The 26,909-nt window shown below is 51.5% G+C and overlaps 2 protein-coding genes and 1 non-coding gene across 6 annotated transcripts; 2 read left to right on the forward strand and 1 right to left on the reverse strand.

Annotated features, from left to right (window-relative positions):
- Window positions 1–9,135, forward strand: POP7 (POP7 homolog, ribonuclease P/MRP subunit). 4 transcript variants are annotated; one of them, XM_068968664.1, is made up of 2 exons: window positions 1–19; window positions 8,493–9,135. In XM_068968664.1, the coding sequence occupies exon 2, from the start codon at window positions 8,503–8,505 to the stop codon at window positions 8,923–8,925; it is 423 nt and encodes a 140-aa protein (XP_068824765.1). In that variant the 5' UTR covers window positions 1–19; window positions 8,493–8,502; the 3' UTR covers window positions 8,926–9,135. The 4 variants fall into 4 exon arrangements, with proteins under 4 accessions (XP_068824765.1, XP_068824766.1, XP_068824764.1 ...); XM_068968665.1 differs by lacking the exon at window positions 1–19 and adding an exon at window positions 8,091–8,098; XM_068968663.1 differs by lacking the exon at window positions 1–19 and adding an exon at window positions 8,105–8,282.
- TRNAG-GCC (transfer RNA glycine (anticodon GCC)) lies at window positions 1,603–1,675 on the reverse strand. Its single transcript has one exon. It is a non-coding gene; the product is annotated as a tRNA-Gly (tRNA).
- An 8,601-nt stretch (window positions 9,136–17,736) lies between the features above and the next one.
- EPO (erythropoietin) lies at window positions 17,737–20,005 on the forward strand. The gene is made up of 5 exons (XM_068968710.1): window positions 17,737–17,749; window positions 18,293–18,435; window positions 18,667–18,753; window positions 18,965–19,144; window positions 19,297–20,005. Exons 1-5 carry the CDS (start codon window positions 17,737–17,739, stop codon window positions 19,453–19,455), a joined length of 582 nt encoding a protein of 193 aa, XP_068824811.1. The 3' UTR covers window positions 19,456–20,005.
- Window positions 20,006–26,909: the final 6,904 nt, after the last annotated feature.

The following is a 26,909-nucleotide window of genomic DNA, read 5'->3' on the forward strand; positions in this document are numbered from 1 at the left end:
GACCACATGCAACCCAGAGGTGTGTTCATCAGATATCCCGGGGTGTATGAAGTAAACGAGGAGCCGAATGATTTAGAAACTGTCCGCGGCAGCGCTGGCTGGTGAGATCTGCAGTTTCTATCTGACTCCTCCACTGAGTGGCCCCCTAGACCTCGGGGGCAAAGGATTTAACGCTTTAACGCTATCGGGCCTCAGTTTCTATTATATAGTAGGATATTGAGGCTCTTCTCTGCCTCATCCCCAGCTCCCACTCCACTCTCTTTCCAGAGTGCTGAAAGAATTAAAATAGGTGCGTGTGAGAGGCTTTGGCAAGAGAGAAACTACTGTGCAAATACAAGAAGTAGATTGACACCGTCTTTGTTTAAAAAGGTTTTCAAGAATGACTTTTCCGATTCCTGAACTTTTTTTAGGATGAAAAAGTTTTATGTGTGTTTTCACCGTTTGCTTTGGAAGTTACTCCAGAATGTATACTCGTACTCCCCAGCTTTCTAAAGCAGCCGTTACCAAAAACAATGTAATCCTCAGGACCGGGGAAGATACATTCAAACTTGGAACTTGAGCCCTCTGTTTTGTGCCAAAACGGATCGCGGACGGGAGCTACCAGGAAGGCCCTTTGTTCTTGCACGGAGCACACCCCAGGTTTTTATGCACTTGCAGTTTTCATGTCTGCTTTTTTCAGTTCCCTTGACTTTCTTGCCATCAGGATTCCTGTCTCAGTGTAGTCAGTGAGGCTGCTTGCTCAGAGGCTGGAAAATCCAGCTGTTTAAAGTGAGGACTTGTTGGGACTTAACTGGTGGTCCAGTGTCTACAACTCCCTGCTCCCAATACAGGGGGCCTTGGTCACTCCCTGGCCAGGGAACTAGATCCCACGTGCAACAACTAAAGGTTCAGCAGGCTGCAACCCAAATCTGGTGCAGCCAAATAATAAACATTTTTTTTTTTTATAAAAGGTGAGGGCTTGCATCCATTCCAGACTGTGGCCTTGGGCACTTTACTAATCTCTGAGTCTCTGGATTGTATGGTAGAGCGCTGGAACACAATGCTTGGCATAGGACAAGCACTTCACAGATGTTAGCTGGCAGGGCCTTCTGAGCCCAGGGTTTTCACACTGTTCATACTGTATGAAAATGTATCAGCAGAATCCACTCTCAGGTCAAGTTCTCATAGGAAAAGGTTCTCAGTTCTGGCAGCTGTGTCTTCTTACTCCAAAGCGTTTGTTGTTGCCGTTTCGTTTCTTCACTTTTCCAGATTGTGTCTTACCCCCTGAGTAAGGTTTTAGCATGTTTTAATTATTGATTAGCAAGCATGAGATTGTCACTTATGGTAGAGAAATGTTACAGGGGAAAAGGGGGATCCCTGTGAAGTGGAGGCAGTCAGGGAAAGTGGTGACTTGTGTGGGACAGAAAGGGCAGGATTTGCGTAGATTTGAGAAAAGTGGGCATTGACTTTAGAATAGTGACAGTCTAGGATGATGGGAGAAGAGGACGTGGATTGCCTGTTGGATGAGAAGCGAAGCGGAACTTAAAGCTTAGGGCTTTGAGTGCTGGCATGATTTCATTTTTTTAATCTTTTGGCCTCACCCCACAGCATGTGAGATCTTAGTTCCCTGCCCAGGGATTGAACCTGTGCCCCCTGCATTGGCAGTGCAGAGTCTTAACCACTAGACCACCAGGAAAGTCCCCGTGAAAATGCTTTTGATTGAGGAGGAGTACTTTGCTAGGGAGAGCATGCCAGACTCCAGGGTGGAAAATTGGGAGTGAATGAATGATCGGTCATCCTGGGTTCCTTGTGTACCATCTTGTGATCCTGGCCAAGTAATTACGCCCCAGCTGTAGAGTGGGAATGCTTCTGCTGCTGACACTGTGGAAGTTGAATTGTATACGCAGCCTCTTCACGAAATGACATAAATCGGAACTGTGAATTTTCTGTACAAAATTAAAGAAAATTTTCTGAATGAAGAAATCACTTGGACCTAAGATTTTTGTTTATTCAGGTACTGTGCTGTGAAATATCTTGGTTTGTGTTTTTTAAATTTGGAAGCTTTGAACTAAACAGAGATGCAGTTAGATGATTAACTGAGATGAAAGGGAGGTCTCAAGTAAGACTGAACAGCCAACCTCTCTGCCTTTTTTCCTAATGGCAGATTCCCCTGCAGTGTTTGCCTTCCATGAAATGCAAAAAGGTAAGGACCATCTTAGTGTCAAATCAGTGTATTTTAATACCTGGCTTCACCCACCTAAGTTGCAAGCCTTTATATTTATCTGTATGTCAGAGTTTGGAAAACATTTTAGATATCATGAAAAGACAGGCAGCCTGAATAATGGAATGATAGCTCATTAACAGTGCTTATTGTTAATTATCAGACAAAATGGGCCTTACAGTTGCTGCCCTAAGCAAAGTTCTTTGGTTGGTCAAGTGTAAATGCTTGCCAAGTCACCAGTGCAAAATGATCACACTGATAAATCCAGTGTGGCCTGTCATCAGCACTCGATTCAGCTCGTCACTACCTCCTCCAGGAAAAGCTTTCTTCACCTGGTTTCCGTATCAACGTACTCCTTTGGTTTTCCTCCTGCTTCACCAGCTTCTCTTTCTGAGTCCTCTGCTGGTTCCTTCGACTTCCCCATCTCCTAGAGCTGAGTACCTTCCAGGAACTACGCAGGCTCTGTGCCCCCTACTAGATATTCCTGCCTCGCCTTAGACCTTGCTTCCTTTGGAAGACCTTGCATCCCCCAAGGTTATATTGGCTGTGCCTCCTTGAGGGTCCGCCGAACCCTCTACATGCTCCCTGCTGAGCAGTGGTCGGTCACACTGTCTCGCTCATCTTGTTGGCCTTTCACAGTAAACCATGAACTGCTCAGCCCAGTATTGTTCAAGGAGGTTTCTAGTCTTCCAGCAGCCTAACAAGTCTCCTTAATTCCAACTTTATTGCTGAGTAGTATTCCATCATATGGATGTACCACACTTTAACCAGTCACCCATTTAAAAACGCATGGGTTGTTTCAGATCTGGGGCTATTACAAATACTGCTGTGGACATTCATGTACAAGTTTGTAAATTTCCCTGAGTGCTCTTGCTGGGTCATGTGGTGAGTGTGAGTTTAGGGTTAGAAGAAATTGCCAAACTATTTTCCAGAGTGACTGGACCATTGAAGATTTCCACAGTGTATGAGAGATCCAATTTCTTTGCATTCTCATAAACACTCACTATTGTCAAAAAAAAATTTTTTTTTTTAATTTTTATTTGGGGTTGCACTGGGTCCTCTTTGCTGAGTACGGGCTTTCTCTAGTTGCAGAGAGTGGGGGCTCCTCTCTAGTTGTGGTGCTTTGGCTTCCCATTGTGGGGGCTTCTCGTTGCAGATCACAGGCTCTTGGACGTGCTGGCTTTAGTAGTTGTGGTGCAAGGGCTTAGTTGTCCTCTGGCACATGGGATCTTCCCAGACCAGAGACTGAACCCGAGTCCCCTGCATTGGCAGGCAGATTCTTAACCACTAGACCACAGTCAGTTCAGTTGCTCAGTCATGTCCGACTCTTTGTGACCCCATGGACTGTAGCATGCCAGGCTTCCCTGTCCATTACCAACTCCCCAAGCTTGCTCAAACTCATGTCCATTGAATCGGCGATGCCATTCAACCATCTCATCCTCTGTCGTCCCCTTCCCCTGCCTTCAATCTTGCCCAGCATCAGGGTCTTTTCCAATGAGTTTTTTGCATCAGGTGGCCAAAATATGGGGAGCTTCAGCCTCAGCATCAGTCCTTCCAATGAATATTCAGGACTGATTTCCTTTAGGATGGACTGGTTTGATATCCTTTCAGTCCAAGGGATTCTCAAGAGTCTTCTCCAACACCACAATTCAAAAGCATCAATTCTTCGGTGCTCAGCTTTCTTTATGGTCCAATTCTCAACATCCATACATGACCACTGGAAAAACCATAGCTTCAACTAGACAGACCTTTGTTGGCAAAGTAATGTCTCTGCTTTTTAATATGCTGTCTAGGTTGGTCATAGCTTTTCTTCCAAGGAGCAAGCGTCTTTTAATTTCATGGCTGCAGTCACCATCTGCTGTGATTTTGGAGCCAGAGTCTGTCACTGTTTCCATTGTTTCCGCATCTGTTTGCCATGAAGTGATGGGACCGGATGCCATGATCTTCATTTTTTGAATGCTGAATTTTAAGCCAGCTTTTTCACTCCTCTTTCACTTTCATCAAGAGGCTCTTTAGTTCCTCTTCGCTTTCTGCCATAAGGGTGGTGTCATCTGCATATCTGAGGTTATTGATATTATAAGGAAAGTCCGCAGTTTTTTATTTTAGACATTTTAATAGGTGGGTAAGGGCTTCCCTGGTGGCTCAGTGGTAAAGAATCTGCCTGCCAATGCAGGAGACTTGGGTTTGATCCCAGGGACAGGAAGATCCCCTGGAGAAGAAAATGGCAACCCACTCCAGTATCCTTGCCTGGGAAATCCCACAGACAGAGGAGCCTGGCAGGGTACAGTCTGTAGGGTCACAAAAGAGTCCAACAGGACTTATCGGCTAAACAACAGAACAAACAATAGGTGGGGAGTGGCATCTCATCATGGTTTTAATTGCATTTCCATCATGGCTAATGATGTTGAACATCTTTTGTGCTTATTTGGCATCCTTATGCCCTGTTTGCTAAAGAACCCTCTGTTCAAGCCCATTTTCTGCTGCTAAGTCACTTCAGTGGTGTCCTACTCTGTGTGACCCCATAGACGGCAGCCCATCAGGTTCCCCCGTCCCTGGGACTCTCCAGGGAAGAACACTGGAGTGGGTTCCCATTTCCTTCTCCAATGCATGAAAGTGAAAAGTGAAAGGGAAGTCGCTCGGTCGTGTGAGACTCTTAGCGACCCCATGGACTGCAGCCTACCAGGCTCCTCCATCCATGGGATTTTCCAGGCAAGAGTACTGGAGTGGGGTGCCATCGCCTTCTCCAAGCCCATTTTCTAATTGCTTTCAAATGCTTGAGTTTAGAGAGTTCTCTAATCTGGAGACGAGTCCATTGTTGGATATGTGATTTGCAGGTATTTTCCTCCCAGACTGTGGCTGGGTGGCCTTTCACAGAGGAAAAGATTTTTAATTCTGATGAAGTACAATGTATTAATTCTTTTCTTTAATGGATTGTGCCCTTGGGGTTGTATCTAAGAACTTTTTACCTGACTATATGTCATGGAGACTTTTTTTTCCTATATTTCTTCTAATAGTTTTATAATTTTACATTTTATGTTTAGATCTACCATCCATTTTATGTTAATTTCTTTGCATTGGGCTGAGGTTCAATTTCAATTCTTTGCCTAATTATTGAATTGTTTTAGCACTACTTGCTGATAAGACTCATTCTTTGCCCATTCAGCTGCTTTTGCACCTTAGTCAAAAATCAGCTGGCTGTACTAGTGTGAACCTGTTTCTGGGTTCTCTACTCTATTTTATTGACTTTTATGCCTGCCCCTTGGCAGATACCACACTGTCTTGATACTGTGTTTAGACAATGTCTTAAAATCGGGTAGTGTGATTCCAACTTTTCGTTTTTCAAAGTTGCTTTAACTTCCTTTGCCTTTCCATATAAATTTTACAATGAACTTAATCTACATCTATAAAACTTTTGGCTGGGGTTTCATAGAAATTGCATGAAACTTTGGTCTTCCAATAGATGGACACGGTCTAGCTCTCCATCAATTTAGATCTCCTTTGATTAGCATTTTGTATTTTTTAGCATACACATTTTGTACATGTTTTTGTTAAACTTATACGTAAATGATTTTCCCTCCCCCTCCCTTCCCTCCCTCCATCCTCTTCCCCCCTCTCTGGAATGACTGTAAATGATTTTAAATTTTGACTTCTGATTGCTTATTGCCAGTATGTGCTTAGTCACTCAGTCGTGTCCGAGTCTGCGACCCCATGGACTGTACCCTTCCAGGCTCCTCTGTCCATGGGGATTCTCCAGGCGAGAATATTGGAGTGGGTTGTCATGCCCTCTCCAGGGTATCTTCCCAACCCAGGGATTGAACCCAGGCCTCCTGCATTGCAGGCAGGTTATTTACTGTCTGAGCCACCAGGGATGCCTCCACTTTATCTCTGTTGTGGAATTTATCTCTGTCGAGTTGTTAGTATTATTCTCTAAGTATATTATAATGTGAGGGGTTTTTAATGCTATCCCCTCTTTCATTTCTGGGAATCGTAATTTGAGTCTTCTTTCTCTTGTTCTTTCGTGTCAGTCTTGCTAGAGGCTTACTAATTTTATTGATCTTTGCAAAGAACCAGCTTGTAGTTTGAGTTTACTTCTGTGTTCAGTTTCATTGACATTTGCTCTTTTTATTTCCTCCCATCTTCTCCCTTTGGCTTTACTTTTTCTAGTTCCTTGAGGTGAAAACTTGGATTATGAGTCCATTCTTTTAAAAATAGTATTCAGTGATTCCAGAAAACTCCTTGGTTCCCTGAAGAACTCCTGTTTGCCCATCAAAATTCAGTTCAGGGACTTCCCTGATGGTCTAGTGGCTAAGACTCCACACTCCCAATGCACGGAGCCTGGGTTCCATCCCCAGGCAGGTAACTAGATCCCATATACTGCAACTAAAGAGCCATGTGCCCCAACTAAGACCCAGGGGCACACGTATTATATATATATAATACGTTCAGTTCAGATGTCACTACTGAGGCAGAAGAGTTGTAGTCAGCCTTTCCTCTTCACCCCCAAATAAACACCACCAATCCTAAGAATCTGAAGCTTAAAAGGAGAAGCGGAGGCTTTAAATGGTGCTGGGAGGTTAAGTTCGCAAGAGCCTGGCCTCTTTCCAACCTTTTAGTCATATGGGGTCAAACTCCACCCTAGGCAATAAGAGAGCGGTCTGGGGGCACATAAAAATGCCAATTCACACGTGCGGGTTTACAGTTTATAAGGTTATATTGGGTTTTGAAACTCAGTAGCAAGATGGGAATTGTCATCCCTATTTGAGTGATGAGGAAACTTCAGAGGAGAGTAGTTGAGGTCTCCAATGCAGGTCTAACTCAATTTCGAATGGAATTCTCCAAAAGCTAAACCAATCTGGGCCGAGAGCCCCTTCCCAGTGGTCTTGGGGAGCCACCAATCCCCCCAAGTGCTGCGCTGCCCTTCCCGCCAGGGGGCGTACGTCCCAGCTCCCGAGAGCTCGCAATGACTGAAGAGCTGGAGGGCAGTTGAGGGGTCCGAGTGGGTGGGTCAGGGGGGGCCACAAGGAAGCCGTGAACGCTTGGGAGGGGGAGGCCTACGGCTTAGGAGAAGGGGCTAACAGTGGATGAGATGATTGGATGGCATCACCGACTCAATGGACATAAGTTTGAGCAGGCTCCCCGAGATAGTGAAGGACATGGAAGCCTAGCGAGCTGCAGTTCATAGCGATTCAACCACAACAGCTCATAGCCCTCGGTCCCCAAGGGATTGGCCTTTGAGTCAGCCCTGCCAGAGAAATGGGAGGACGGCTCCCCGTTAACTGCAGAGAGGTGTCAGAACGCTGTCCTCCCACAAGGACCGGGCTTCGGTACTCGTTTACCCGCTCTCGGTCTTTGGGCGACGCGAACCTTGGGCGGGAAGTCGGTTCTGCCAACTCTGCCACGCCTCCTGACCCGAAAAACTGCGACGGACGCAGACACCTTTCCCGATCACGTTCTATGGAACTCGGCGCTCTCCCTACCATCTTTGGAAGGCCCTGACTCCCAAATTCTCCAAGTCCCCACAATAGCCTCCTCTCCTCTATTCTCCCCTTGGGGACCCCCCAACCCCTCGAGAACAGGGGACTTGGACTGGCCGCAAAAAGCCAGAGCTTTCCCTACCCAGATCCTCCCCGGACTCGGACTTGGTACCCGCCTCCCGCCTCCGCGCCCCGCCTGGGAGGCGTACACGTGGTAGATCCCGTCAGCCCCGGAAGCCTCGCGTTATTCAAACACCTCGCGCGGTTTTGCCAGCTCTGAGGAAAGGGGCGGGGAGAACGGAGGCCGGGAAGGCGATTCGTGGATCCCTCAGGCCCAGCCGCGGCGCGGGGGACGGGCGCGCGTGCGCACTCGGCACCCTTCTCCGACGCCTCGCGCCGGCAGGGCTTCGGCGTTCCGGCGGCCGTGCGGCGCGCCCCTCTTCCCTGCTGGGGTCCCGGTGGTCGCAGGCAGCGCCACTTCCTCTGGCCAGTCGGCGCAACGCTCGAGTGGCCTAGCAGGGGAGCGGGCTGCGTGCGCGTGGGGAAGACGGGGACCGGAGAGAGTAGGCTCTGGAGAGCTGGGGGAAGGGGCGGTGAAGGGACCCGAGGTGGGGAGCGTTGTGATGAAGGTCCGGGAACTGAGGGTGGGGGAGCTGCGGGAGCTGGAGGTGAGTGGGAGGAGACTGAGAGTGGAAGGGAAGAGGGCGTCGAGTGCGCCCCCTCCCGGGGGCACCCTTTGGGCTGGAAACCCAAAGGATTTGGAAGGAAGCGTAGGATGCTCCTCACCCTTGACTGATCTCGTCCCTTTCCCGTGCCAGGGCGCACAGCATGGCCGAAAACCGAGAGCCCCGCGGGACTGTCGAGGCTGAGCTGGACCCGGTGGAGTACACCCTGCGGAAGCGGCTTCCCCATCGCCTGCCCCGGAGGCCCAATGACATCTATGTCAACATGAAGACTGACTTTAAGGCGCAGCTGGCCCGCTGCCAGAAGCTGTTGGACGGAGGGGCGCGGGGTCAGAACGCATGCAGTGAGATCTACATTCACGGCTTGGGCCTGGCCATCAACCGGGCCATCAACATTGCCCTACAACTGCAGGCGGGCAGCTTCGGGTCCTTGCAAGTGGCTGCCAATACCTCCACCGTGGAGCTTGTCGATGAGCTGGAACCGGAGACTGATTCACGAGAGCCGCTGACCCGGATCCGCAACAACTCTGCCATCCACATCCGTGTCTTCAGGGTCACGCCCAAGTAACTGAGATGAAGCTGTCCCACCTTATCCACCCATCCCCATACAGCTGGGGCTCAGATGTGGCCCTTCTTGTCCTGAGTACTGTCATGGATCTTCAACCAGACCCATGTAGGAAAAAGCCCATCCCCTGGCAGCCCGGAGGACTCTGAATTGAGAGGGCAAATACCGTCTTTTGTTGGGCCCAAGCAGTGGGTCTTCCTGGATCTTTGTGGTCTGTAGCCATTGTCCTGTACAATAAAAAGTTTCAAGTTATGTTGGTGCCTGGCCACCCACCCTGCTGCACTGCCTTTCCCCTGTGTAAATTCTGGAGAGGAGAGTAGGAAAAAACTTGACAAAGATTTAGATACAGGAGGGGAACCCTAGTGTTTCCTGCTTTCATAGAAAGAGCATAAATTGTCCTGCAGACACTGCAACATAAGACAAATGTTAGTGCAGTGCAGAAGCCTGACAATCCCAGTGTTTGTTTTAAAATATTTCATCCTTGCAGAAGGCAAAGAGAATAAAGTAGATACTGCTGCCTGCTGGCCAGCAGCTCAGGTCTAGTGTGTGAGGAGAGTATCAGCTTCTCTGTTGATAGTTCCTGGGCACAGGAAGGATGAGGGCCTAAGGAGAGAGAAAGACAAAGATGGGCCCTCCTTTGTATTAGGCTGTGGGAGGGATTGACACTGCTTCATTTGATTCCTGGTCCTGGGGGATCCAAAGTGTTCTAAACAGCCGTGGTTCAGAGCCCTTCACACCCTGTGGCTGGGCTGTTCTAAGTGGGAAAGAAAAGCCTTCCCTCTGACTTACTGGGCACACAGGTCATAAGCACTTATTTGCTTGGATATTTGTAGGAGGACCTGATTTTTCCTATTTATAAAATGAGTCATCTAAAGCAATGTTTATCAGAGCAGTTGATGACCCATATGTGGGTCTTGATTTACTAGGTCAAAACCTTTTTAAAAATCAAGTAAAAAGTAACTTGCATGGTAATATTTTGTTGGCACTTTTATAGATACGTATATAGACGTGTGCTACTTATGACCGATTTTACTGTTGGGGGAGGTCACAAGAGCTTGAAAGACTTTGATTTAAAGGTTAGTAACTGAATTTGGTTCTAGTTTGCTTGAAGGCAGTTTGGTTTGGGGTTCTGAAAATCAGCCTTCTCATTTAGCAAAACCTTTCCCTCTGGCTTGAGGGTTCCTGGTGAGGAAGGACTCATGCTGTGGAAGTGACTGCCAGTCACACAGGAAAGCAAACTCTTCACAGAAAGACTGGTGCTTCATTCTGACTAAACACAGGCCGAGTACCTACCGTAAGCCGCAAGGCCTGGGCTGGGCCCTGGGGATACAAAGGTGGGTATAAAGATGGCCCCTACCTTCAAGGAGTTCCCCATTTAGTTGGGAAGGTGGATATACCAGTTTTTGTGCAGTGAATAAGCTGTGTGATGTAAGAGGTAAGAATAGCCACAATAGAGAAGCACAGAGAAGGAAATGGCTAACTTCCTGGTGAGGTCTGAGATGGTTTCACCTTTGACCTGGGTTTTGAAGTATGAAGAGGAGTTGGCGAGGCAGAAGAGGGGAGAGGCTGCATCAGGCAAAGGCATCAGTGTGTACAAAGGGGATTCACTCACAGGCAGGGTGTGTTGTAGGACTGGAGGGTCACTCGGCAGCTACAAAGGAAGCATTGGGGAGATTTGAGGGAGACGATTCTATCAGGTCGCCCCAATTCCCCCCTCCCAATTTCCCTATCAGCATTGACTGCAAGGCTCCCTTGCCCAGGAGGCCCCAGTAACGGGGGAGCCAGCAGGGAGCTGGAGGGAGCTGTGTGTGTCCTTGCACGTATGTGCTCTGGTCTCTGCTCTTGGCCCAGGCCCAGCAGAGGTGGTAGCAGCAGCCCTTTCGCGTTTGGTTTGTTTTGGCTGTGACATCTTCTAGCTTATTTGCTTGTTGTTTCTGCTCCATAATCTCTCACTGCTTGCCAGTGGGGCTTCCCTCAGTGGCAGAAACAGCCCCTAGACATTGCCACCGAAAGAAGAGGGGCTGTGGGGGCAGGTAGGGGGTGTGGGGAAAGTGCCTGCATCTGTCCGCGTGCACGCCTGGCGGATGGGGCAGGGAGCTCTGCCAGGAGGCCACCAGCCGCCTCTGCTCCCCTCCCTCTCTGGGTTCTCTGCAGTGTCTTCCATCACAGCTTGGGAAGCGGGAAGGTGATGGGGGCAGAAAGGGTGTCCAGATGTTCCCCTTCCTTCTTTTTCCTCAACAGCTATGGAGCCCACAATGAGTGCAAAATGACCTCTTACTTCAAAAACAGTTCCCCCGAGGTCAGATTTGAAATGCTTGTCTTGGAGGTGGGAGCAGACCTTCGCTCCTCATCTCTAGTATTATTGAGAATTCACTGCTTGTGAGGAATCTGTGTTAGGCACCAGCTCTGCCCAGAGAGGTACGAACCCCTGGGCCTCTAAAAACTAATAGGAAGAAGGACCAACAGATTTAGAAAGAATGAATTTACATAGTGCTTGGAGCCTGGCATTAGCAAGGGCTCCAAAGAGAGTGGAAACTTGATAGTGTGAGCCATTTTGCTAAGGAGTGGTTTGGTCCTCTTCATGAGGATGGGGAGAGGGGAAGGAAGGTGGTTTGTGTGTGTTTGATCCACAAGGCTGGGTGCTTAGTCCTGCTGGCTTTTACTTCTGTGGCAGTGGCAGCGGGAAAGAAGACGGGCCCTCAGGACCCAGGAACTGGTCTGGATGGGTGGATGATCCTGCTAGGAAGTTCCTTGCACCCTTCCAGGTGAGTTCCTGGTGCTTGGTCAGGAGCTGGGAGAACAAACCCTGGAGCCTATGGGGAAGATGGACTAGAGGCGTGTGTAAATGTAGTTCTGAAGGGAAGAGACGACCCACTGCAGGTTTGGGAACGAGGCAAAGGTTATCCCACCAAGAGAGAAGTCTGTGAAAATGACCACTTAAGACTCCGTTTTCCTAAATGACATTTATGGGTGCTTTTGAATTGTTTTATTTTTGTTTGGACAGGAAAGCTGCTACAGCCAATTTAGCAGCTCTGTCTTCTGGTAAAGGATGGGAAGGACATGGGTAAAGGACGTCCTTCTGGTAAAGGGCGTGCGAAGGAGCTTGGGAATGTTCAGGCGTACCTGAGAACAGGAGATCCTAGGATGCGGCTGACACCTCACAGAAACCTTAACTGGGGAGGTGCATCTGGAGGTGGAGGTCTTGGTGCTTTGCGTGCCCTCCTGCAAGGACTCAAGCACTGGGGGAGAGTCGAGACTAGTAACCGAGGAAGGTGGCCTGGTGATGCTTCGGGGCCTGTCCAGGGTGGGCCTGAAGGTCTCATTCAGTCCAAGGTCCTTGGGACTTCTCCTGGCCTCCCTTGGGAGGAGACCCATGTTAAGGGAACAAGAAATCCCTGGTCGGCTCCAGGCTTTGAATGAACTGAGTGTGAGCGTTGCCTTGACCCACCCCCAGCTCCAATCAGCTGTGTTCCGGCGGCAACTTTCTCCAAAAAGCAGTGAATGTGTCCACCCAGAAGACTCCCATCCTCCATCCACACCCTCTGACCCCGTGACATTTGCCAGCGGGTGGCTTAGCGAGGCAGCTACAACACCAGGGATAAGGTGTCACGAACCCATGCCCGCCTCCCCAGAAGGAGCGGTGGCGGATGCTGGAGGAAGGCTGAAGAGTACGTTGGCGATCTGGTCTCTGGTCCTGCAAAGCGAGGACAAACAGCAGGGATAGTACAGTCAAGGGTGCAGTGATAATAGGTAGCATGTATTGATTACCTCATGCCGGGCGTTACACAATCACACGGCGGCCCTGGCAAGCGGTTACTATCGTTTTTTCTGCCATCCCCAGGCTCGGACATAAGGTCACCTGTTCAGGTTGGGTGCTGGTAAGTGGCAGAGCTCACCAGGTCACCAAATCTGGGCTCCCTTGTTTACCAGACAAGCCTCGTTAGGCTTCTGAAGCAGCAGAGCTGCTTGCTGAGAACAGAACCCAGACATCTGGTCCTAGGGGCTACCTTGTGGCCAAGTAAGCAGAGATTGCCTCTGTTTCTCCAAGCTGACCTCCGCACAAGACTTCAGCAGGAATCCCTCCTCTGAGTCCTCACTCCCTTCCCAGTTCCCCAAGCGCCAGGAAGCCCTCCCCATCACACCCTCTGAGGTCCGAGCCACCCCACTTCCCAGCACAGAAGGTCTGGGCCCCTGGCGGAGCTCCCAAGCCTGGCTGAGAAGATACTGATTGGAAAGGAGGAGGGCGGAGAGGTCCAGAGGCCCCCCTTCTCCGCCCCAACACGACTCCAGGCAGCTGGGACTTCGTGCTTCCTGGGGGTCTGCGCTAGCTCAGGGGGGCTGTAAATTTGCTTCTTGGAGTTTCAGTCTGAACCGGCTGCTGGGACAACTCCAGCTTGTCTCCACCCCCGCCATCCTGTGGTCACGACTGTCCCTTTTCAGGCCTCGCCTCGGGGGCTCCCTGCTCAGGAAGTAGACGAAGGCCTCTCAAGCCCCAGCGAACCCAGAGCTAGGTTGTCCAGGCACGGTTCCAGCAAGCATGCAGAAGACGAGGGGCTCACTTCTTCCCTCTAGGCCTCCCATCCTCTGGTTGAGGTATCTGGAGTGGACGGACCACACTATGCAAGCCACACTTGAGCGAGGACCATAAACAGGCAACAGGCCAGGTGCCCGCTGGCACCAAGATGAACAAGACCTGCCTATACTTTGTCCTTTGCTCTCTCCACCTGTGCTGCACGACTCCAGAGAATACCATTCTCATCAGAGTCCAAATGAATGGCGGCCCCTGGAGCTGTGCAGTGCTCAGCCTTGACAGCTGTACATGGTGGCCCCAAGAGGGGAGGCTTGAGGCATAAAGTAGAAGTGTTAGTCGCTCAGTCATGTCTGGCTCTTTGCGACCCCGTGGACTGTAGCCCACCAGGCTCTTCTCTCCATGGAATTCTTCAGGCAGGAATACGGGAGTGGGTTGCCATTCCCTTCTCCAGGCAATCTTCCTCACCCAGAGGTCGAACTCAGATCTCCCTCACTGTAGGCAGATTCTTTACCATCTGAACCACCAGGGAAGCTCTGAGACATAAAGGATGTACATAAGGAACGGCAGCCCGGAGCAGGGAGACAGCTTTCTGCTGGGGCATCTGGGAAGGCTTCGTAGAGGAGGTAACGCTTGAAGAAAGGGAGCCATAGTGTGGGAGGACGAGGGTGATCAGGTGGAAGGCAGAGGGTGAGTGAAGGGCAGGAAGCAGCAAATCATATCACTGAGCTCCTGTAATGTGGGTATGGGGTGAGCGAAGTGGGAGAACAGGCTGGAAAAGTTGGGTGGGTGGCGGAGCACAGAGGGCCTTAGTTCCGAGGAACCGGGAGCCGCTGCAGGCTCGTGCTCAGGTGACACCCTGAATAAGGCTGTTTGCTCAGCGGGAAAGTTACTCTAGTGGCTGCCAGGATGCCTCCAGCCTGTCTCCACCGCCCTCATCCAGTTGGGGGTATCTGGAGGGGACAGCGTGGTGACCTTCTGCAGTCACCCTGGCACTGGGCCAGCACCAGGCCAGAGAAATACAAACAGGCAGATGGCGGGGGCCCTGGCAGGGGGGCACTAGGCATCGGAGGGGGAGTCCCAGGTAGCTTCCTGCTCCTCAGGGTGCCCTGCTTGTCCAGGCTGGAATGATGGGCTCTGCTGGATGGTATCCGTCAGCAGCTGGGTTGAAGTTGGCCCCCCAATCAGCCTCTGCCCTCTCAGTAGGAATACTACGGCTTAGGGATTGGATGGAGGTTCCATCTCTCCCCTTGTCTCCTCTGCCTTCTCTCCCGGGCTGCAGTCGCAGCTCTTTCCAAACGCTCCAGCGGATGAGCCAATGTCACCCTTGTCCAGAAGGCCCCAGCACCTAGGGGCTATTGCCCAGGGCCCATCTACCTTTCTCGAAGGCAGGGGCCTGGGGAACCTCTGCCAAGCTGGCGTGAGGGGAGAGGCAGGTCCCACAGCCCGAACGGCTCCTCCTCTCCTCCCTCTCCTCCGGCTGTGTCTACTCCCCGCCATCCCCCCCGGCCCCCTCTCCATGGTCGGGTCAGGTCAGTGACGCAGGAGTCTGGGGACCCGGAGAGCAGAGGCTGAGGCGTGTGGGAAGTCAGGACAGGACACATGTGCGGACGTGTGTGGACGTGAGTGTGCGTGTGTTTGTCCCACAGCTGGGATCTTGTCCCAGGGCTGGGCTCCGAGGGCCATGTGGGGCTGGGAGGCCGCCTGGGTGCTGACAGGGAAACCAGGATCAGGGGGCACAGTGGGGTGTGCAGACTGGCAGCCAGCACAGCAGGTTTTGGGGGAGGCCCCGAGAGCAGGCCGTGGGTGAGCTGAGGACAGGGGAGCACATCGGGGCCTCACTGTTACCTGAAAGCCTCTGCCTTCTTGCCCCTCCCATTCATCTGTCTGAACCCTCTTTGATCACCCCTTATCTCCCTCGCTTTGTCACCTTCTTCTCAGTAGGCATTCTGCCTGCTTCATCCAAAATTGCCACCTCCTCCAAGATTCCTGGGCCTTCAAAGCTTTTTGCCACTGGAGAGCCTCTATCTTTTATTCATTTTTGTGTTTGTCATCCATCTCTCCACTAGAATGTCAGCTCCGCCAGGGCAGGCAGTCTTGTCCGTTTCATTCACTGCTCTATCCCCAGGTTCCTGGCCAACAGTAAGTTGATTTTTTTCTTTTCCCTGGCTGCCCTGGATCTTCATTGCTGCCCCAGCTTTTTCTAGTTGCAGCAAGCCAGGGCTACTCTTTGTTGTGGTGTGTGGGCTTCTCGCTGCAGTGGCTTCCCTTGTGGAGCACAGGCTTTAGGTCGTGAGGGCTTCAGTAGTAGTTGTAGCACGTGGGCTCAGTAGTTGCGGTGCACAGGCTTAGTGGCTCCATGCTTCCCGGACCAGGGATCGAACCTGTGTCCCCAGCACTGGCAGGTGGATTCCTATCTACTACACCACCAGGGAAGTCCAAGTAGGTACTCTTATATGTATATTTCTTGAATGAATGAATATTTCCCATTCGTTCCAAAGTCCCTGTTCTTCAGAGTGGCATTCAAGGCCCTTCACAACCTGACCTCTTCCTAAACAGCACCCTAGCCTGATATCCACCTCTCCCTCCCACACCCCACCCTTCACCCCAAAACACTTGACCCATCAACACAGGGCTAGATCAGCCTCCCCCATCGACCTCACATCTTTTCCCAATGAAATCCTGCCTGCCCTTCAAGGCTGAGCTTGTTTTCACCTCCTGCATCAAATCCTCCTTGATTCCCCAGCTAGAGGTGACCTCCCCCTCTTCCAAACTCTCATAGCTCAGCTCTGCACACCCCAGTCCTCACACATGGCTCCAGGTACCCAGCCTATATCTACTGTAAGCTGCAAACTCCAGGAGGCAGGAGTTAAGTCTCAACTCATGTTTCTGTTCTGAAAAGTTTGTAGTCAGTTGTCTTGCACAAAGTGAAGTGAAGTCACTCAGTCGTGTCCAACTCTTTGCGACCCCATGGGCTGTAGCCCACCAGGCTCCTCCGTCCATGGGATTCTCCAGGCAAGAATACTCGAGTTGGTTGCCATTTCCTTCTCCAGGGGATCTTCCTGACCCAGGGATCAAACGCAGGTCTCCTGCACTGCAGGCAGATGCTTTAACCTCTGAGCCACCAGGGAAGCCAAGTCTTGCACAAAGAAGGGACTAAATGCATGAATAAAATAGATCTAATATTATGGGACTGGGGAGGGAGTGAATGAACATATAAGTAACCACCAGTATTCATCAGGGTTTCCCATTTGTGAAAGCAACATGAACAGGGATGGTGCTTTCAGGAGGCCCATTTGACAGGTTAGAGCACTGAGGCCTAGACACTCAGGCCACTTTCCAAGGTTTGAGAGGCAAGCTAGCCTTGGACTCCTGCTCCCTAGAGTTTGCCCCCTGCCCCAGCGCTTCCTAGAAACCACAGAGGCTTAGCTGCAGACCCCAGGTGCCACCCCTCTGGGGGTTTGTTGTATTTCAGATTCTTAAGAATTTTGCCAGGCACACTGACCTAAAAGTTCAATTTCTGGGTTTTCAGGGTCCTCAAAAGTGAGGAGTGGGAGGAGAAGACCCCACCAAATGTCTTGCTCTGTGCGCCACCCATATTAAATTCCTCAGCTCGAACAACACCGGTTTCTAGAAGAATTGGGACCGTAAGAAGCCACTGACTTGCTCAGCCTGCACCTTCCTGACTGCCTTGCAAGAACACAGACAGGCCCATCTCTGGGCGGGGGCGGGGTGGGGGTGGGGGATGTCGGGGTCTCCAGGCGCTCCCAGCAGAATGGCACTGCTCTCCCAGGGCAGCCTTGTGCCGGTCCCGCGGCGCGCACCCAGCCGCACCTCCCGGAACCCGGGGGTCGGACTGCAGACAGCCCCGCGCCCCGCACCCGCGCCTGCATCTGCTCCGCCCCGGCGAGCCCCCGACCCAGGCGTCCTGCCCCGGCTGTGACCCCTCCGGTCCCCACCTCCCGCGACCCCTCACGCACACAGCCTCCCCCCAACCCCCCACCCGCACGCACACAGCTGATAACAGCCCCGACCCCCGGCCGCCGCCGCAGTCCCCGGGCCAACAGTCCCCGGGCCAACCCCGCCGGTCGCCTTGCCGCGCCGTCCTCCGGACCCTGGCCCCGGGCTCTGCGCGCTCTGTCCCGACCCCCTCGGCGCCCAGGGACCGCGGCCCCCTCGTTCGGCCAGCGGGGCGGCCCTGCCCCGTCGAGCTTCCCGGGATGCGGGGCCGCGGCGCAGGCACCCGCCGAGCCCCAGGTCGCTAAGGGGCCAGGCGAGGCACGGAGATGGGGGCGCGCGGTGAGTACTCTCGGCCGGGGCAGCGCTGTTTGAGGAGGAATTTACCGCTGGGGCTCTTGGCCCCGAGGTGGCCGGGTTCAAGGACTTGAGACTTGCCAAGGACCCCGGAAGGGCAAGGGGGGTGGGGCAGCCTTCACCTGCCGGTCTGTCGGGCTCGAGGAGTCCGCCGGGGAGAGTCGGAACCTGAGCCGGAGACGGGGCGGAGGGCTGGGGGTTCAGGGAGAAGAGGCGCGGCTCTGTGGGTGCCGAGGAAGACTCAGACACCTGGGTCTGGGAGCTACAGCCCGGATCTGCGAGAAGGGACGCCGCTGTCACACCGGGATTGAAGTTTGGCCGGGAGAAGTGGATGCCGGTAGCTGGGGGGTGGGGTGCGCACGCAGCCGCGGGATTGAATGAACGCGGAGGCAGAGCCTGAGCGCTCCCAAGGTCCGGCTGAGGAGGGCTCACTGGGGGCTGCGCAGCGGGATGGGTGAACCTGCCGGTCCAAAGCAGCCCTTCTCCTGAGAGAATGCACCTCATCCGCAGCCCGTCTCTCTTTCCTAGACTGTACTCCGCTGCTGCTGCTGCTGTCTTTTCTGCTGTTTCCTCTGGGTCTCCCAGTCCTGGGCGCCCCCCAACGCCTCATCTGTGACAGCCGAGTCCTGGAGAGGTACATCCTGGAGGCCAGAGAGGCCGAAAATGCCACGGTGAGGTCCTCTCCCCAAGACCTTCCACAGAACTCACATGTGGGGCACCAGGGTCAACCCCCCTCTCAAGATCCAGGAACCTGGTGCTTGGTTCAGGGGTGGAAGCAAGGAGCCAAGGTCCCCAGTAAAAGTCCTAGGAGTGGTAGTCCCCAGTGCCTAAGTGGAAGCTAGGTGAGGGGCTAAGCCGGATGGAGGCCCTGGGGCCCCTGACTCCAGGCTTGTGCATTTCAGATGGGCTGTGCAGAAGGCTGCAGCTTCAATGAGAATATCACTGTCCCAGACACCAAGGTTAACTTCTATGCCTGGAAGAGGATGGAGGTGAGTTCATGGGTTCCTTCCTCTTGGGAAGTCTCATTTTGGGAACCTCATAGGATGGTCAGGAGAATGCTAGAGAGAGAAGAAATGGAACAGCAAAGATGAGGGTGAATGTTCATTCATTCTATAAAACTTCTGTTTGCATGGGGCTGCTCAGAGGGAGGAGAGTGAGGCTGGCTTGGGTTAGCTAACTCCAAGTCTCTGCTCCTTTTAGGTCCAGCAGCAGGCTCTGGAAGTCTGGCAGGGCCTGGCTCTGCTCTCAGAAGCTATCTTGCGGGGCCAGGCCCTACTGGCCAACGCATCCCAGCCATGCGAGGCCCTGCAGCTGCACGTGGACAAAGCTGTCAGTGGCCTCCGCAGTCTCACTTCCCTGCTTCGGGCGCTGGGAGCCCAGGTGTGTCTGGCCCCTTCCTTGCCCCTGGGGTTGCTGTTTCTGTAAAGTGAGAGAAGGGCCCTGCCAAGGAAACCCCCTAGCCATTCTACCCAGAAACCCATCTCCTACCGGGGGCCCTGGTGCTGCACTAACCTTTAGTCCTCTCTTTGCAGAAAGAAGCCATCCCCCTTCCAGATGCAACCCCCTCTGCAGCCCCACTCCGAATATTCACTGTTGATGCTTTGTCCAAGCTCTTCCGAATCTACTCCAATTTCCTAAGGGGAAAGCTGACGCTGTACACAGGGGAGGCCTGCAGGAGAGGGGACAGGTGACCGGGCGCTATCACTCTGGGCACGCCCATCACCTCGCTCACCATCACTGCCTGCGCCATGCCTTCCACGCCGCCACTCCCAACCCCTGTCGACGGGCCACCAGCTCAGTGCCAGCCTGTCCCACGGACACTCCAGGGCCAGCGGTGACATCTCAGGGGCTAGAGGAACTGTCCAGAGCTCAACTCAGATCTAAGGATGTCACAGGGCCAGTCTGAGGCCCCAAAGCTGGAGGAATTCAGAGTTCAACGTAAACTTGGGGGCAGCACCATGCTGCAGAGACAGTGAGACTCATCTTGGCATGCTGCCGAGCCGCAGTGCTGGGACCAGCTGGAGGATGGATACCTCCTTCTACACGTACCAAGCAGGGACAGGATGGGCTGGAGAATTTAGGGGGAAGACAGGAATTCTCTGGGTCTCGTGGGGACTCCGTGACAGCAGAGTCCACTGGACAAGGAGGGTGGTGGGAGCCATGAAGATGGAACGGGGGCTGGCCCCTGGTTATCACTTGTGTCCACTTGGGTCCAAGTCTTGTGTATTTTTCAACCTCACTGGCAAGAACTGAAACCACAACCTGGCTCTTGGTTTTTCCTATTTTCCTGGGAGCCCCATACTTCCCCGGGTCCGTCCCCATCCTGGCAGTAGGTGGCAGGTCCGGGAAGCCAGAGGTGGAGGGGGTGGGGCGCTACGTGCTGCCTTGCATGGCCTGTCTGACCTCTTGACCTCACTGGCCTGAGGCCACAAGCTCTGCCCACGCTGGTCAATAAGGTGGCTCCATTCAAGGCTAGTCCTTAGCAGGTAGCTGCCAACTGGCCCAGGATAAGTCTTTTTTTTTTTTTTTTGGCTGCACAGCACAGCTTGTGGGCTGTTAGTTCCCTAACCAGGGATTGAACCTGGACCTTGGCAGTAAGAGCGTGGAGTCCTAACCACTGCACCACCAGGGAATTCCCAAGGGCAAGCCTTTAGTGAGTTTTGGGGCCAGTAAGGACACAGGTGCCAAGAGGAGGGGCCCTTTTGAGGGTTGCTGGCAGCTGCCAACACTGTCCACTGGAACTTTATTCTTTTCTGCCTCTTCTCTGTGGCCCCTTCTTCTAATGCTATCATCCCAGCACCAGGCTTTCCCAGGGTACAAGCTCCCTCTAAGTCCAGCAGAACTTTTCTTGCCTGGGGATGGTTACCATTAATGCTCCAACCTGAAGCTTGCAGAAGGGGCAGTAGATGGGGGTACAGCGGGAACCAGTTTCCCGGACGACCATCTCCTTGGTCAGTCACTGCCCAGAGCTGCTGCAGGTAGTTCACTTATCCGACCTCATTACATTCCTCACACGGCCCTGGGAGAATGTCACTGCAGTCATTCCCATGGTGCAGACCAAGAAGTAAGACAACTTGCACCTTATTCCTGTCACATAAGCCTTCTCAGCTCCTCTGGGATGGGGACACGGAACACACTCATTCAACCTCCACGCTTGATCCCCACTTCATTCTTCTTCTTTTTTTGTCCACATGGCATATGGGACTTTAGTTCCCTGAGCAAGGATAGAACCCATGCCCCCTGCACTGGAAGCAAGGAGTCCTAACCTAACCACCGGACCACCAGGGAATTTCTACTTCTGATTTTACCGTTTCCCCCGACAGTCAACTTCAAATTCCTTCCCAAAAATAATGTTTCAGCCGCAAATGGCAGAGAAAGACGTGTGCAGACGGCAAAAGTTGTCATGAAACTGGACGGGGAGTGATCCTGACCATTATCATACATGGGGTAGGGGGATTGCTCTTTCTGCTTATACGGCAAAACAGAGAAGTTAGCCTGCACCCCTGCAAATATGCTCAAGGGAGGGAATGTTTTGCAATCTGCAGCAGGAAAAAATATGAGCAGGTTGAGGGTTTGGAGGGTATTTGCCAAATATCTGCGGGTGTGGGGTGGGGTGGGGGCCAAGCACCTGTGGGAGGAGTCAGCCCGAGTATTTTCACTCTGCCGAAAGCGGCTCCTGGGCTACAGTGCCCTCTTCAGGCCCTCTTGGGAAATGCTAGGGTAACCTACAAACTATAGGACCCTGAGGACTCCGACGACGCACATTGGGGCGGGGGGGGGGGGGGGGGCGACTCATGGTTTCCACACATGCCATCTGGTTCTTACTCCACCTCTGTGAATCAGGAAGAATGGAATCGCTCTTTCTTGCTGGCAAAAATGAAGAGACTTATCCTGAAGTCCAGGAAATCCAGTTAGTAAGTCACGGCGGGAAACTGAACCTGAGATTTAGGACTCATAACCCCAAAGTCTTGTCCCTCTCCTGGCCTGAGTGCTGCCTAAACATCTGCATCTTTCTTCCTCCTGATCTTATTCCTCCACTTAGCTTCAGACTACTTATTGCTTTCAGTTAAAAAATAAAGAAGAAGAAGAAGGAACTTCCCTAATGGTCCAGTGGTTAAGACTCTGTGCTCCCAATTCAGGAGGCACGGGTTCCATCCCTGGTCAGGAAATTAAGATCCCACATGCTGCATGGCATGGCCAAAAAATAAAATTTAAAAATTAAAAAAAAAAGAAACTAATTAACAGAACCTGAAGTATATGACCTGAGTCAGGTGTGATGGGCCAGTAGGTTAAGAACATAATTTAAAAACATAATTTGTTTCACATTTATGGAGTTCTTACTGTGCACCAGCCTTTGGACTAAGTACATGGAAAAGCAGAATTTCAGTCTGTGCTACTCATAGCCTGGTGTCCTCCTAGAGTGGACAAAAAGTCCCCTTGGGGCAAAAAGACCCGCTTTCTTTTGCACTATTATAATAATGATGATTTGATGATTAACAACACATTAATCTCTGACACCTACAAGATCCCCTGTGATTCTCACCATCATTCCACGGAAGAGAACAGCAGGCATCATCCCCATTCATCAGAAGGGGAAACTAAAACCAAGTTCCTCCGGATGAGTGATTGGGCAACCCTTCCAACTTCCGGGGTGGGACAGGCGCCAACTCAGCCTGGTTCTGAGTCAGCGGGTTACATAACTGTTTCATGGAGATGCGTCCTGTTTGTAGAGGGCTTTGCCACTTCCAAAGTGCTGTCCCTGGCAGACTCGCTTTCGCTCTCCTAACCTGATGAGGAAGGCAGAGACTGGAGGACACGGAGATCGGAGAGATCATGGATGGGTCTGGCTTGGGTCATAAGATACTGAAAGGAAGTGTCAGGACCAGGAGCCAGGCTCTCGGACTCTGGGTCCCTCTTCTGCTAGAAGCAAACCTCATGGGGAGAAGGGTAGAGGGAATGGACAGAGGGAAGAAAACAGCTTCAGTCAGTGAGGCGTGAATCCCAGGCACTTCTTGTTACCGCTCTTTCCCGATCCATCCCCTGCCCCTGGTGCCCACTTCCTCCCAGGAAAAGTCGAAGGTGCCTACCACCCTTCCCACCATCCAAGTCTCCCAGCTCTAGGGCCCACGCCTGCAGCCCCAGCTCCCACCCTTGACTGCAGCCTCTTGGCCTGCACATCAGGCTGACCGAATGCATCTGCCTGACCCCAGCCCCCAGGCCACCTGGGTTTCTCCTGGGACTACTCAGTCCACTGACGTCCCCCAGTAGGTGACTGCTGCTGGAGCTGAGTTAGCAAAACGGGGCCTCTTAGACACTAGAATCTAGGCTGAAGGTTAACTATGTTATTCCCAGCTGGTCAAGGCTCATTCCTCCAAAATTCCATCATAAAACCTCGACCCTGTGAAAGATTATTGGCAACAGAAAAACAGCCTAATGGTTTCCCTGCCTGTGTGAATCACGTCCAAATGTCTATAAATCAAAAATTATGCCAACCACACACAATTTCTGTTTTTTTCATAATGATGTTTTTGTTTTTTGGCTGTGCCTCACGGCATGTGGGATCTTAGTTTCCCAACCAGGGATCGAACCTGTGCCCCTCGAATTAGAAGCGTGGAGCCTTAACCACTGGACCGCCAGGAAAATGCCATGATTTTTTAAAAATAATCATTTCTTTTTCTGTTTTCTTCAACACCTCAGCTATGCTGGTCTTTCTATCTTACAGATGAGGAAACTGAGGACCAGAGTGGGTGAACAAAGGGTCCAAAGCCACACAGGGAAGCCAGGGGCAGCTGCTTTCCCTGGAGTTATTCCCAGGTTTGTCCGCATCCCAAGGTCACCCACACCTATTCCTGCCACAGCCAGGCTTGTCAGGTGATAACGACCCTGGGGCCTTGCCCGTTCTGACTCCCCAAAAAGCAGAGCTCCTCGCACACCACCATCCCTTCCTGTCCTGCCTGAGCACCAACCCCCAACCCCAGACAGGTTGGACGCTGTGACCGTCCAGCCCTGTGGCGCCAAAGAGAGGTCAGCAGGAGCAGCCCTCGGAGGACTTATTGACTAACCTGGAGGGGCTGGGGGTCAATGGGCTTCTGCTGCTTGTCCCTGGGTTAACCCTTTCCTGGCTCTGTCCCTCTTATTGATCGTTTTCCTAACCTGCTCTGGTTTTTTGTTTTGTTTCGTCTTGGCTACACCACCAGACATGAGGAACTTCCCCAACCAAGGACTGGACCAGTGCCCCTGCAGTGGAAGCTCAGAGTCTTAATCACTGGACCATCAGGGAAGTCTTCTCCTAAGCTGCTCTGGAGGAAGGGGAGATCGGTGTTTGGGCTGGGCATTCTTTGTGCCCCCAGCTTTGGAGCAAAAGGACAGAGGACCTCTTCTCTGGGGTTGGGCCCTGTGTGTGCTCATTTAGGCAGAAGGAGTCCCTGGAATTCTGAAGGGAGTTGGGACTTCCCTCTCCAACACCTGGGGCAGGGCAGTACCAGCCCCTCCCTGACAGCTTAGGAGGATGGCCAGCCCAGACAACCCTGTCATGTGTCAGGGGCCAAGGCCAGGCACCCTGGACACAGATTTGATAGTACGGAGTGGCGGAAGGAATGAAACTGAAGTTTACTAGGAGCACTGCGGGTGCGATACAGGAACTCGGGCTCGTGAGAGTTGAGCTCTGGACAGCCCTCCAGCCAGGATACAGCCATGAGAGTCAATGGGGTTTTAAAAAAGTGGCAAACCCACCCTCTTATCTGCATTCTCGTGTAGACTTCCTGTTGATGAAACTGATGAAGGTAGATCTGCTCTGACTGGGGTGTGACTCCACCCCCTGTTGGATACACTTCTAGGAACCATGGGACTTGGCAGGACACCGAGTAGGTACAATGCTGGACAACTGACATCATTTCTCTAGAGTGTCAGTTTTCACATGAGGAAAATGAGGACAATAATTTTGCAATGAACAGAACATGAGATTCTACAGACAGCCATCAAGCGCATGAAAAGATGCTCAGCATCGTTAATCATTAGAGAAATGCAAATCAAAACAATAATGAGGTAACACTTCACTCCGGTCAGAATGGCCATCATTAAAGAAAAATGCACAAATAGCAACTGCTGGAGAAGGCATGGAGAAAAGGGAATCCTCATACACTGTTGGTGGGAATGTAAACTGGGGCAGCCACTATGGAAACCAGTGCGGAGTTTCCTCAAAAAACTGAAAGTTGGGTTGCCATATAATCCAGCAATCAGACTCCTGAGCATATATCTGGACAAAACCGTAACTCAAAAAGATACATCCACGCCTACGTTCATTGCAGCACTAGTCACAATAGCCAAGACACGGAAACCACTTGAATGCCCACCAATAGATGAATGGATTAAAAAGATAAGGTACATGTATATAACGGAATACTACTCAGCCATAAAGAAGAGTGAAATGATGCCATTTGCGGCAACATGGATGGACCTAGAGATTATAGTACTAAGTAAAGTCAGAGAGAGAAAGACAGATACCTTAAGCGATCATTTATATGTAGAATCTAAAGAAATGACACAGACGAACTCATCTATGAAACAGAAACAGATGAAACAGACTCACATAGAGAACAAATCTGTGTTTGCCAATGGGGAGGAATGGAGTGGGAGTCTGGGGTTAGCAGATACAAGGTATTATCTATAGGATGGATAAACAACAAGATCCTACCATATAGCACAGGGAACTCTATTCAATATCTTATGATAAACCATAATGGAAAAGATATGAAAAAGAATATGTGTATAACTGAATCACTTTGCCGTGCAGCCACAAAATATTCCTTCATATAAATAATATTTCTTAATACAATCCAACCATCCATCTGGCAAACATTTGCGTGCATGCTAAGTCATTTCATTCACATCTGACTCTTCACAACCCTGTGGACTGTAGCCTGCCAGGCTCCTCTGTCCATGGGATTCTCCAGGCAAGAATACTGGACTGGGTTGCCACGTCCTCCTCCAGGGGATTTTCCTGATCCGGGGATTGAATCCACATCTCTTGCATTGTTAGGTCTGCTGTACAAGCCCAGCAAACATTTAGGTAACCTTGATTTTTCCTTCCTATTGTAAATGATGCTGCAATTGACATCTTTAAGGCATGTACATCTTTGTGAAAATACACACATATTTCTGCAGGTAAACTCCTAGAAAGGTATATTGGATCCAAGATAAACACATTTGAAAGTTGAATAGTCATTGTCAAATTACCTTCTAAGACGCTTTCGCCAACATAGTCTTAGCATCAATGTATTCGAGTGTGTCTACCTGCACCATGACCAACACTCTATGCTTCAATCCCTTGAGCTGTTGCCAACATGAAAATTGTAGTCTTGATCAACATTTCCCTTATGACGATGGAAGCAGAACCTCTTTTCCAGTGTTTCCTGGCTCCTTGTAGGTCTTCCTGTGTGACTTGTCTTTTTCAATTCTTTGCCAAGAAGCATTTCCAGTCCTCACTTCACTCCATCTTTCTGTTGCCTTAACCCCTGTTGCCAGTTATGTAGAACTTTAGGTTTGAAATGGTTGGAATTCTGCAGACAATGTTCCACTGGATCTCAGAGTCCATGGTTACTACTGAAAATTCTGGTGCCATGCTGACTCCTGATCCTTAGTACGTGACCTGCTGTTTTCTGTCTGAAAGTGTTTGGGAATGTTCTCTTCAGCCCTGACGGTCTGAGATTTCATGAGACACCTTTCATGGGTCTCTTTGCATTTGTCGGAATGGACCCCTTTTAATCAAGAGACTCATCTGTCAGTTCTGGGGAATCTTCTGTGTTTTTTCTGAAGTAATTTCTCTTCCTTTGTTATTTCCTTTCTGGACTCTCCCGGTTGAACGGCAGTCATCCTGGACCGAGTCTCTCTCGCTTCCCTCCCTCCCTTTCTTCCCCTCTCTCTTCTTCTCATCTTATTTCTCTGGATTTCAGCGTTGAGCTCTTCTGTAAGGGTTTAGGTTTCCGTTCTCGTAGTTTTCATTTCCCAGAGCGTTCTTGTGTCCTCCGTGCAGTTTCCATGGCTTCCTCAGTAGGACGCCAAGCGAGGAGGGGCAGGGGGCGATAAGGGGGCCTGGGCTCCTCACTCTGCCTTCCTCCTCTCCCGAGAGCCGCCTCTGAGGTCCCGC

This window comes from Capricornis sumatraensis, chromosome 3 (genome assembly GCF_032405125.1).
Source record: "Capricornis sumatraensis isolate serow.1 chromosome 3, serow.2, whole genome shotgun sequence".
Lineage (NCBI taxonomy): Eukaryota > Metazoa > Chordata > Mammalia > Artiodactyla > Bovidae > Capricornis > Capricornis sumatraensis.